We start from the raw sequence: 12,891 nt of genomic DNA, 5'->3' as shown, positions 1-12,891 counted from the left end.
ATTTAATATATATAATCGGCGTAGGGACGAGGACCTCAATCCCTATTCCCAATCCCGATCCCGGTTAAGAAATCTTATTAATCCCTGTCCCCATCTCCACCCCATCAAAATAATCCCCATCCCTGGCCCCATCGGGTTGGGGAAGTCAAGTGCTGCTGGGATGAAGAAAATTGCCATCGCTAGTTATATCAACGCCAGTATAGCCCTGTTTCTTTACCAAGTGTTTATAATTTTTGGTAATCTATTTCTTAATCAAGTCACATCCATGTATGCTAAAGCTTTTTGGATTAAAGGTTTGGTTGATGCAAGTTACATCTAATGCATCATTAAATGAATTGATTAGCGTTTGCAATAAGTTCAATGCAATGCATCATGTCAAATGATTCGATCTGGTGTATCCGTATTCACAATGGTGAGCTCACTGTAATGACTTTTATCAATTATATCTCTGTAATTCACCAACTGAGATGCTCAGACGAACCAGTGACAACATGAGTGGAAGTCTCTCCCCTGCCCAAGACCAAGAGGCACCACTGCCCAAGACGGTTCAGGAACTTGCCATGAACGGCAATGAACCACCAACTGGGTATATCCGTAAAGTCAACAGCAACGACGAGGAGACCATAGTTGATGCAGTCTCATACCCGTTTCCTGTGGTTGATCTCCATCGTTTGTCATCCTCCTCTTCTTCTCCCAAGGACAAAGAGGAAGAGATGGAGAAGCTGAGATCTGCTCTCAGTTTATTGGGATTATTTCAGGTTCGACTGAAAACACACTTTAATTTCTCGCTTAAACTTCCAAGTATTCTGGCCTAGTTCCTCTTCTAGATCTTTCATAGCTAGTCATATTATGTTATCAAGTATTGAAGTGTTCCTTTTGAAACTTAGGTCGTAAACCACAGTAATGAAGGAAGATTTGGCCCGACCTCTTGACCACCCAACATGTGGCAGAAGCAACAGCTCGGCAAGGCAGTACGCTCAAGGCACGAGCTCCGAGAGGAGGAATCAGCGGTCCGAGCTCCCCAAAAGGAGCCCGAACTCTCCCTTTGACCCCGAGCCTTACGAGGAGCACAAAGGGCAACAACCCGAACTGGCTCACCCCAGGGCAGTTCGGGCCACACCTCTATCCGAACTCAAGACTTCACCTCGCACACTACTCCAGCGCTTCGTCTCCAGGCCGCCGAACTGAACAATCGCACCTGACACCAAAGGAGTTTGTATCCTGAGGCGGTGCGCCTGACTGACTTAGGATCTGATGCTTGACAGCTACACTTCAAGGGCCACCTGCCACCGCCACCCCTAGTCACAGAGACGGATCCGACAAAGAGAGCAGTGGCGGTTGCCTGCCCCAGCAGAAGTGATGACACCCGAACTAGCAGAAGTGCAAAGGTAATGATACCCGACCGGACAGGAGCTTGGGAGTGAATGCGCGAAGTGGTTATAAAAGGCTCTCTTCCCCCCCAAGAAGGAGGTATGTGATAACTCTGCGCCATCTGGTTTATTATCTTGCCTTTGAGAAGATACTAACTTGAGCTTCGGAGCACTCTCACTGGGTTCCTCCCCGGAGATACTCGCTTTCTTCCCCATTTCAGGCACTTTCTGCTCCAGCTAGATGCAAGATCGTTGACAGCTAGGACCGGCCGGATTGCGCTCCATCAATTGGCGTTGTCTGTGGGAAACGCTTCTAAAAGCCTCCCTCTAAAACTCTCATAACCCCCTTTTTTTCCAAGAAACTCCAACACCCATGGCTTCTTCCAGCAATGCCGGACGTAGCATGGAGATGAACGCCACCGGGGAACAACTTCAAGTCCCCGTGGTGTGCATCAGACAGTTCACCATCCCCCTTCCGGTGGATGAGATCCCCAGCCTGAATGTGCCACGAACAGTGGCGCCCGTGAATCTTCCCGCCATGAACGTCCCCCTTCCTCTCCCTGTCGAGACAACCTTTACCGAACCAACTATTGTCCCCCTGGAGACTATCCAAAACCAGTTTGATGACTTGATGCAGTGCATGCGGGCAATGCAAGCCCAAATGCAGCAGTTTCAGCAGCACCAAGTATTGCACCACATCTCTCAGTATCACTATCAATAGCAATTCCCCCAATTAACTCTGAACCAACCACAGCTTTCACCTCGGCACCCCGCTCCGAAGCCGGTTAAGCCCTCCCCTCAGGGCAAACGCCTTCACCGAGGAGAAGCCTCCCAACTTTAGAACCCCTCTAAGAGCCAGGCCTCATCCCTGGGCCGGAGGGAAAGAAAAATCACCCCCGCCTCGCAGCTCACCGGCGGGTCGGGAACCTCACCCGCCAAGTCAGCACCTCGGCACTCCAAGTCTGAGCTCCCGCCCACGGAGAACCGATTCAGTGTCCTAGCGGCGGACTACCAATAGTCCGGGCCCATCGAGCTCGGCAACACCAAAGCCAGCAGCGCCAGTACCAGGCCCACTCAGCAACGAAGACGCCGGCGAAGTCGCCGAACTAACACCCGCGTCCTGCCCGAACTCCGAGGTAAAGAAGAGACAAGCTCGGATGAGGTAAAAGCTACCCCTATTCTCTCAGTCCCTTCCCCCCCTCATCAGAACTCCTTGCAGTCCCCATGCCCAGAGATTTCAAACTCCACCCTTAAGACAAGTATGATGGGTCCTTCGACCCCAACGACCACGTCAATGCCTTCCGGTCCCAAATGCACCTGGCAAGGGCCAGTGAATCATGCATGTGCGTGGCCTTCACTACCACCTTCAGGGGGTGGCCCGCACTTGGTACAGGAACCTGGCCCCCGGGTCAATAAGAAGCTGGACCCAGTTCATGCAGGTCTTCACCGCACACTTCGTTACCAGCAAGCGGTGCCCCAGAACTGAGGAGAGCATCTTCGGAGTAGTCCAGAGAGAAGGAGAGTCCATCCGGGGCTACATCAAGTGGTTCAATGATGCGTGCTTGCAGATACCGCGACTGGACCCCGCGGTGCAGCTTGCGGCAGCCAAGAGAGGAGTGACACACAAGGAGTTCAAGTGGCACATGGTAGTTAGCCAGCCCGCGACTATAGCTGAATTCCTCAAGCTCGCGGATAAATTCATGAGAACAGAGGAGGAAATCAACCAAAGAACCAAAAGCGGGATCAAGAAAAGGAAGAGGGAAGGTGAGCCCTCCAACCTAGATGATAGGAGGAGGAAAGATTCAACTCGGGAGACGAAGCCGAGCTAGCCGTTCTGAGCTCCCTTAGCAGCTCGGACGGACTACACACCCTTAAATGCAAAGCGGGCTGAGATCTTGATGACGATCAAAGACGCCCCGTACGTAAAGTGGCCACCTCGCCTAAAAGGGAACCCCAACGAGAGGAACAAAAACTTGTACTGCAGTTTCCATAGATACCACGGTCATAGTACCGAACATTGTAATAATCTCCGGGACGAGATAGAGGGACTCATCCATCGCGGGTACTTGAGAAATTTTGTACAGCATAGCAATAATAATAATAATAAGACAAGTCGGCAAGGGAAACATGGTAAGGATGCCCCCGAGTCCAGCAGCAGGCCGGCCGAACCATTGCAAAGACAGCCTCCAGAGGAGAGGCTGTTCGGGGAGCCATCCACGTGATAGTGGGAGGTTCGGTAGTAGCGGGTTGCACTTCGGCAGCGGCCTGGGCGTCAGTTCGCGAAGCTGCCCGAGAAGAACAGAACCCTCCAAAGAGGCCAAAGATGGAGGAACCGATTTTCTTCACGGAAGACGATGCGCAAGGGGTCCACTACCCCCATGATGATGCGCTTGTCATCAAATTAAGGATCAGCGACTTCGAAGTCAGGCGCGTGCTTGTTGATTCAGGCAGCTCGGCAGACATTCTCTTCAAGTCGGTGTTTGACCAGCTTCAGTTGAGTGAAGCGAGCTGAAGCCCGCAAACACTCCTCTAGTGGGCTTCAGCGGAGAGGAAGTCAGGACCCTCGGAAAAATAACAGTACCAGTGGAAGTCGACACATGGCCCTGTGCGGTCAGACTCAACCACGATTTCTTGGTGGTTGCGACCCCCTCCCCATATAATGCCATAATAGGGCGGCCAATCACTCATGTCCTACGGGCAGTGGTCTCCACGTACTACTTAGCAATAAAGTTTCCTACAGACTTCGGTGTGGGGGTAGTGCGGGGCGACCAGCTTGAGTCCCGCAAGTGCTATGTTGCCGCCCTGAAGGAAAAAACCAAGGTGGCCGACGACCTCGAACTGGAACGGCCTACGGAGCAAGGCGAAGAACGAGCTTCGCCCACAGAAGAAACGGTCGCAATCCCAACTTCAGCTGCGGACCCGGCTTGGACACTACAGATCGGTGCTTCCGTCCAAGAACCTCTACGAACCGAACTGGTGAGTTTCTTACTTCAAAATTTAGATATTTTTGCATGGTCCGCGGCCGATATGCCCGGTATTGACCTCAGCCTTATAACTCACAAACTTAATACTAACCCTGTAGTCATACCCATTGGACAGAAAAAACGTAACTTAGCCCCAGAACGCTGGAGGGCGGTCGACGAGGAGGTCGAAAAACTCCTCGTAGCAGACTTCATAAGGGAAGTTCACTACTCGAGCTGGGTAGCCAACCCAATGCTGGTAAAAAAGGCAAACGGCAAGTGGCGCATGTGCGTCGACTACACCGACCTGAACTGAGCCTACCCGAAAGATTGCTTCCCCCTCCCCAGAATTGACTGCCTAGTGGATGCGACCTCGGGACATGAGTTGCTAAGCTTCTTGGACGCCTACTCGGGCTACAACCAAATCAGGATTGACCAGTCCGATGAGGAAAAAACCACCTTCATAACCGAGTTCGGCCTATACTGCTACAAGGTCATGCCCTTCAGAATGAAGAATGTCGAGGCAACCTTCCAAAGACTCGTAAATAAGCTGTTTCAGCCCTTAATTGGCACGAAGATAGAATGTTATGTAGACGACATGGTCGTCAAGACATAGTTTTCGCATGAATTAATACAAGACTTAGATTCTGTCTTCCAAATTCTGCGTCAATTTAGCATGTAACTAAACCCAAACAAGTGTGTCTTCGGAGTCACCTCGGGTAAGTTCCTAGGGTACATCGTCAACTAGCACAGTATTGAGGCCAACCCGGACAAGATAAAGGCTATCCTAGATATGAGACCACCCCGAAAAGTAAAAGAGGTTCAGAGGCTAAATGGCCTTATAGCCGCTCTGAGCCGCTTCATGTCCAAGTCCGCAGACCGCTGCCTGCCTTTCTTTAAAGCAATTAAAGGCAAAGGGTTGGACCTAAGACTCCCAGCTCGCGTTCGACGAGCTAAAGAACTACCTCACTAGTGTGTTAGTCTTAACCAGGCCTGAGGAGGGCGAGGTTTTAGAATTGTACCTCTCGGCAAGCGACGAGGTGGTCAGTTCGATACTAATAAAAGAAGTAGATCGGGTCCAACGACCCATCTATTATGTTAGTAAAATTCTGCAGGGAGCAGAGATGAGATACCCGCAGATAGAAAAGCTGACATACGCACTGATAATTGCAGCTCGGAAACTCCGCCCATATTTCTAGGCTCATATTGTCATCATCTTGACTGACAAATCTCTAAGGCAAGTCTTACTCAAGCCCGAGGTTTCCGGTCGGCAGACGAAGTGGGCCATCGAGCTCAACGAGTACGACCTCTAGTATAAGCCACGAACTTCTATTAAGGCCCAAGCCTTAGCAGATTTTACCGCCGAGTGCACATTCAGCCTCGAAGTCCCTAGACTGGTTGAGCCCGAGATCCCCGGTTCGGGTGAGCCCAGAGCTCCTAGGCCAATAGAGTCTGAACCCCGTGAGGTAGCAGCCAAGGTGGCATCTCTCCTAGTTAGGCCAAACGCGAACTGGGATGAAGAGCCCTAAATCCTTCACATAGATGGCTCCTCGAACCAACAAGGCAGCGGGGTTGGAATAGTCCTACGCGGCCCGGGTGGCACGAAATTGGAATACGCGCTACGCTTTGAGTTCGTGGCATCCAACAACGAGGCGGAGTATGAGGCATTGATAGCCGGGCTGGCCCTAGCGCAAAAGGTAAGAGCAAAACACATAGTTATCTGCAGCGATTCCCAGCTTGTGGTCAACCAGGTTACGGGCGAATACAAAGGTAAAGGAGGCTCTGCTCAACTTCCAGTCACACTTTATCAAGAAAATCCCGAGGTCAGAGAACACTGAGGCCGACTCCCTGTCCCGGTTAGCCAGCATCAGTCACAACGCCATGAGAACCGTGTACATAGAGGACTTACCTCGGCCTAGCATTCTCGGTGGGAAAGAGGAGGTCGCTCCCGTCCTTGAAGAAAAGTCAAGCTGGATCGACCCACTCACGAGCTTCTTGCTAGATGGGACCCTCCCTGCGGATCGCAATGCAGCCAGGAAGGTGCAGTGCCAGGCAGCCAAATATGTCATAATAGACGAACAGCTGTACCGATGATCCTACACGCTCCCTTACCTGCGTTGCTTGCGACCTGCCGAAGCCGAGCTAGTACTCTGTGCCACTCATGAAGGTCTGTGCGGCGGACACTTGGGGGCAGGGCCCTCGCCCAGAAGGCACTTCGACAAGGGTACTACTGACCAACGATGAAGGTAGAGGCCATCGAGCTCGTCAGAAAATGCAACAAGTGTCAAAAATATGCCAACATCCACCATCAGCCTACCACCGACCTTAAGTATCTCACCAGTCCCTGGCCCTTTGCGCAATGGGGCATTGACCTCCTGGGGCCATTCCCGCCAGCAACAAGTGGGAGGAAGTTCCTAGTGGTGGCGGTAGATTACTTCACAAAGTGGGTAGAAGCTGAACCTCTTGCAACAGTCACAGCTCGAAACGTACAGAACTATTTTGGAAGAACATAGTATATCGCTTCGGGTTACCTCGAGTATTGATCTCCGACAATGGCAAGCAGTTCAAGGACATCAAGTTTCAGGAATGGTGCAAAGATATGGGGATTCGGCAGAACTTCACATCGGTCGCGCACCCGCAGGCAAATGGTCAAACAGAAGTAATGAATAGAGCTATCCTCCGCAGACTGAAAGCACGACTAGACCGAGCTAAAGGGTTGTGGGCGGACGAGCTACCAAGTGCTCTATGGTCTCACCGAACTATGGAAAAAACCGCCACGAGAGAGACCCCCTTTAACCTCACCTACGGCACTGAAGCGGTAATCCCGATGGAGATCGAAGTACCTACACTACGACTATAAGCATATGACGATCAGACAAACAGAGACGAGCTACGTACCAACCTCGACCTATTGAACGAGGTAAGAGATCTCACGTACATCCGGACCGCAGCTTACCAGCAAAGAGTAGCTCGATACTACAATGCCAGAGTAAAAAAGCAGAACTTCCGCGTCGGCGACCTGGTTCTCCGTAAGATCATGGCGTCCGAGCCCGGCGTGGGCAAACTTGGACTGAATTGGGAAGGGCCCTACCGAGTAAAGAGAGCGCTCGGGGGAGCATACGAGCTCGGAACATTAGAGGGCAAACAAGTACTTCAAGCGTGGAACGTCGTTAGCTTAAGACGATACTTCCTATAAATTACAAAGCGAAGTGGACTAGGAGTCGCTATCAGAGCCTGAGGGTTAGAATGACGAGCTAACAAGGACCTCAACACCAAAAGCAAAATGCTAACACCAAGCTGACAGGCAAAATGAAAACAGCAAATTGATAAGGACCTCAGCATCTCATTATCAGAGGCATATGGTTAGTTTGGCAATATAGTCAGTTCGGAAAAAAGAGGGTGACAACAACTTAATCAAAAGAACGTTTCATTACAAAACACTCTGTTTACATTCCAAAAAAAAAAATTCATTCCAGCAGTTCGACAAATCTCAGTCCTCACCCTCAGAAGGCACGTCGATGATACCCGAGGGTCCTACCTCATTCTCAGAATCCGGTTCACCATCAGCTACATCGGCCATCTCCTGAGTGATGCACGAAGTAGTTATGGTGCTGATGTCGAGCTCGGGGTACGTATTCCTGATCATCCACCGGCTCAGTTTAAAAGCCCTTCTGTACGAGCCCACCATCAAGTCGTCAAAGCGCGGCGAGGCGATATAGTCTTCAACGGCCTTCTTCTTGGCATCCTCGATGCCCTGAGAAAAGATCTTTGTCCTCTCCCTAATATCCTCTTGAAGGTATTCGACCTGATACTGCAAGTCCGGCCTCATGTTTGCCATGTGCTTCACCACCACTCCCATGGCCTCGGTGTCTCTCTGAGGCCTCGCCAGCCTGGCCTGTGCAGCACGAGAAGCCTCTTCGGCAGCTCGTCCCCGCCTCGAGCCCCTTTCCGCTTGGGCCGCTAAGGTATGGATGGAGGAGTTCACCTACCAAAAGGAAAAATAACGAGAATGTTCAAAGAACAATATCAAGAAAGGTAATGACAAGGAGTCCGACAAGAAGTTGCTGACTTACCACCATGGCATAAGAGGCAGCACGCCCGACTACATGGTTCAAAGGAAGCTCGGTCCACGCCACGACCTCCTCGGGGTAAACGGCCTCCCTACTTTTTTGAAGAGCGTGGTTCGGCGACAACACTCTCCTGAACTCGCTTTGGCCTCCCGAGCCTGAAGGCCCAACTCGCGTATAGGCAGTCTTAGTGTAAGGAGCCCCCGTATAAGTAGCCTCGGCGTAAGGGGCCCCTGCCGCTTCTTGTATGGGAGGGACATCTTGGGCTCCCTGGGCGGATCCGCTGGCGGGTAGCCTGGCACCTCGGGCTCCGCATCTTGGGGTAGTTCGGCACGAATCCGTTTGGCAACTCGCTTCCTCCTCTTCATGGCATGAAACAGGTTCCCACCGCGAGTATTTTATGCGCCCATCACACCTACAAAAGGAGCTCGGCATCAGGAAAACGAAAGAACGGAAAGCAAAACAAAAGGCAAGCCTCTAAGCAAGGAACCTACCCGAACTCAGGCCGGCCTGGATGAGCTTGGCCTCCGTTAGATAATGGTGACATTTTAGCCCATGCCGGGTCCATTCCCGAAGGCCCTTCGCCGTCTCCCTATCTAGCGTAACACCGGCATCGGGGGCAGCCATCCCCCACCCGGTTTGGAACGGCCACCCCATTGCACTTTGCACCCCGAAGTAGTCTCGTTTCCACGCCGGGACCTTGTTGGGAAGATCGTGTAAAAGCTTGAAACCCGGGCGAGGAGACAGGTAGTAGGCCCGCCTACGCCCGGGAAGGGGACCCGCTTGCTTCTTAAGCATTAGAATGGAGGAAAAGATCTCAAGGTCTAAAGGAAAAATCTGTTCGCAAAAGAGGGAGATAGTCCCAACCAAATTTTGGATAGAATTCGGGTGGAAAGGTAGGCGCAACCTAGCGACGAGCTGCTCCCGGAATATCACGATCTCGTCAAGACCGTGTTCCCAAGGGAAGTTGCCCGAGGGTATAGAGTAGGTATACTCCCTAGGCATGTTGAACTGGGTGATAAGGGAGTAAAGCCCCTCAGGCGTCATGGTTGAAGGCCCAAACTTGTCCAACGTCCGACCTCGACGGGAGGAGGACGCCAAACTACCTGAGGCGACTCGGCCTACGGGTTCAAACTCTTCCTCGAGCTCTACCTCGGGTTCACTAAGGCTGTCGGGGTTGCAGCTCAGTTCGTAGAACCTGCATCTGACCCCCTTGAAGAACTGTCTGAGCTGTCCGAGCTAGACATCGGGAGGAAAAGAATACCAGGAAGAAAGCACTAACTCACCCGGAAAAAGCAAACAGACTACGGAAGGTTGACGTGAGCTAAAAATTTGGACGCGAGCTCAAGAAGCAAACACAGGAGAATGGCAATGGAAAGCGACTGGGGGTCCCCCACTATTTATACCCACAGTGACCGAAAACTGACGGTTCTGATCGAGGCAAATCCAACGGCCCACAATCAAGCTGACCGCACGCCTCCTAAGACCGAGACGTGACTGGCCGCACGTCTTTTGAAACTAAAGCAGTGCCGGCGCACGTCTCCCCGCATTGAAGGCAGTAGTGACGCGTTTTTCAAATTTGAAATAACGTTCGCTGTCACGTCTCCCAGCCACGCGTTTTTTAAATTTTGAAATAATGCGCGCTGTCACGTCTCCCAGCATTTAAAGACGGACTGGCGCATTCCCTGACTTTTTGGCGCTCGAGAAACCCAAAAATCTCCTGACGAATGCACACTTCGCGCTATCAGTCAAATGGTTCGAAATATGGTTCAAATCCACCCGCCACCTCGCGAACTCCTCGCGCCAGGGCAAGCCCCTTAGCGCAAGGAGTGAGGGGCAATTGATGAAGGAAGATTTGGCCCGACCTCTTGACCACCCAACACGTGGCAAAAGCAACAGCTCGGCAAGGCAGTACGCTCAAGGCACGAGCTCCGAGAGGAGGAACCAGCGGTCCGAGCTCCCCAAAAGGAGCCCGAACTCTCCCTTTGACCCCGAGCCTTACGAGGAGCACAAAGGGCAACAACCCGAACTGGCCCACCCCAGGGCAGTTCGGGCCACACCTCTATCCGAACTCAAAACTTCACCTCGCACACCACTCCAACACTTCGCCTACAGGCCGCCGAACTGAACAACCGCATATGACACCAAAGGAGTCCGTATCCTGAGGCAGCACGCCTGACTGACTTAGGATCTGACGCTTGACAGCCGCACTTCAATGGCCACCTGCCACCGCCGCCCCCAGTCACAGAGACGGCTCCGACAAAGAGAGAAGTGGCGGTTGCCTGCCCCAACCGAGGTGATGACATCTGAACTGGCAGAAGTGCAGAGGTAATGATACCCGACCGGACAGGATCTTGGGAGTGAGTGCGCGAAGTGGTTATAAAAGGCTCTCTTCCCCCCCAAGAAGGAGGTATGTGATAACTTTGCGCCATCTGGTTTATTATCTTGCCTTTGAGAATATACTAACTTGAGCTTTGGAGCACTCTCACCGGGTTCCTCCCCGGAGATACTCGCTTTCTTCCCCGTTTCACGCACCTTCTGCTCTAGCCAGAGACAAGATCATTGACAGTTAGGACCGGCCGGATTGCGCTCCATCACACAGGATTTCAGGTTCTTTGCTTGATGAGATGCTATGTGGTGAAAGGATTATTTCATCTTCCTAGGGAAGAAAAGGGAAAGTACACCAAGAATCAGAGTTCACCCATTAGTCTAGAAGGTTACGGGACTGACAAATTTGTTTCAAAGGATCGGACTATTGACCGGTCTGATCGACTGTTTCTCCTACTATTCCCAAAAGATCAGTGGAACCTCCAAATGTGGCCAGAGAAGCCTCACAGTTTGAGGTGCTATCTCTCATCAGTTTCACTATATATAACAATACATTTATACAGATTTAATTGTATTAGCAACATCTATCGGTGATGATGAGAGTATTAATATTGCAGAGAAACCTTCAATGAGTATGGCTTTAAGACAAGCTTGGTAGTTGAGCTCCTTCTCAAAGCCATGGCAAAAATTCTGGATTTGGAAGAAAACTACTTTGTGAACCATTTTGAGGACCAGACTACAGCACATGTCCTGTTTAACTACTACCCTCCTTGCTCAAATCCAAACCTTGTCTACGGCCTTAAACCCCATACAAACGGATCCATGGTCACCATTGTGTTGCCAGACAGAGAAGTGGAAGGCCTCCAAGTCTTCAAAGACCAAAAGTGGATCAAAATTCCGGTGAAACCTCATGCTTTGGTGGTCAATATAGGAGACCAGATGAAGATATGTATTCTCTTTTCTGTCTGAATTTCATTTTTTATTTATTTATTTATTTTTGTTATTGTTTGAAGGCAAACTAATTCAGAAGTTGGGGTGAATCAAGCAAGCCATACCTTCAATCTCATTATCATCTAAGCCTAATCCCAATTATATGGGGGTTGGCTATAAGAATTCAGTTTCATCATAATCTTCTGTTTAACGCCACATTCATTGTTAATTATCGAGCCTATTTGGTGGGTGGGTGGGTAAAAGGGGTTTGGAATGGGATTCTCACAGTTTGGTTGAGCGGAATCAGAATCTCATTTACATTCTAGTTGAAATGGCATTCCCTCAAACATTCCCCCATTTGAGGGAATAAACCATTCTGATTCTGGTTCTAATTCTGGTTGTAAACCAAACGGACCCTAGTGTTCTAAACTCTTAGCCAATTCCTACACTATTTCCACCCCATGTACTTCTTGATCTATCTATCCATCCCTATACCCTTCTAGCCCCTTCATCTCCACCATTATGAATTTGTCTTTCACCAAGGTTGGATAAAAGAGAAGGGTTGCGTCAGCTTAACAGCTGACCCTAAAACTTTTGCCAAAATCATACCTTTGATATCAATACTTTCTTTAGTATAGAAATTAATGTGCTGAATTCATATTGAACCCTGAAGCAATATTGATCACTCGATCATGATAATGGCAGATAATGAGCAACGGAGTTTTCAAGAACCCCGTGCATAGGGTGATGACAAATTCAGAAAAGGCAAGAACTTCTGTCGCTGTATTCTATTCAATACCGCATGAGAAAGAGGATGAACCAGCAGATGCATTGATCAACGAGAGCAGGCCCAGATTGTACAGGAAAGTAAAGGTCAAAGACTATCTCCAAGTCTTCCACCAAAGCTACCTGGCGGGTAAGAGAGGAATCGACTATGCCAAAGCCTAAGTTATATATATACGAGTCTTATCTATCATCATCTCTCGTTGGGTTAACTTCCAGAAATATATACTTGTAATTATCTTACATCCAAGTCTCGATGTAGGCAAAGTGTGCAGTATTTGTTAATAAGGCCTTCTTTGTTTGCAGTGGCCATGGAATTTCAGACTGCAAATGGTGTGAATTAATCAGACTTTAAATGGTTGAGTGTGAATTTCGGTTTTTTTTTTTAAAAAAAAAGGAGAAATTTATTCATGGGGGGTTTAGACACATAAACCTTATCCCTCAAGCTAAACA

At 50.1% G+C, this 12,891-nt stretch overlaps 1 protein-coding gene across 1 annotated transcript; it reads left to right on the top strand.

Moving 5' to 3' along the window:
• The first annotated feature begins 491 nt into the window (after window positions 1–491).
• On the top strand, window positions 492–11,694 carry LOC148789656 (2-oxoglutarate-dependent dioxygenase 11-like). Its single transcript, XM_088893754.1, has 3 exons — window positions 492–758; window positions 10,945–11,240; window positions 11,343–11,694. Exons 1-3 carry the CDS (start codon window positions 492–494, stop codon window positions 11,692–11,694), a joined length of 915 nt encoding a protein of 304 aa, XP_088749880.1.
• The last annotated feature ends 1,197 nt before the right edge of the window (window positions 11,695–12,891 follow it).

Source organism: Nelumbo nucifera, chromosome 8 (genome assembly GCF_055504915.1).
Source record: "Nelumbo nucifera cultivar China Antique chromosome 8, China Antique-T2T, whole genome shotgun sequence".
NCBI lineage: Eukaryota > Viridiplantae > Streptophyta > Magnoliopsida > Proteales > Nelumbonaceae > Nelumbo > Nelumbo nucifera.
The sequence above is the reverse complement of the archived record's forward strand: the minus strand, read 5'-3'. Positions and strand labels throughout refer to the sequence as shown.

What these genes read in the sequence shown, in the direction of transcription:
- LOC148789656 (XM_088893754.1), top strand. Translation starts at nt 492, where the DNA reads ATGAGTGGAAGTCTCTCCCCTGCCCAAGACCAAGAGGCACCACTGCCC. An exon ending in GTTTATTGGGATTATTTCAG is followed by an intron (nt 759 to 10,944) that starts GTTCGACTGAAA and finishes CTTCTGCTCTAG; the next exon opens with CCAGAGACAAGATCATTGAC. An exon ending in GAGAAGCCTCACAGTTTGAG is followed by an intron (nt 11,241 to 11,342) that starts GTGCTATCTCTC and finishes TTAATATTGCAG; the next exon opens with AGAAACCTTCAATGAGTATG.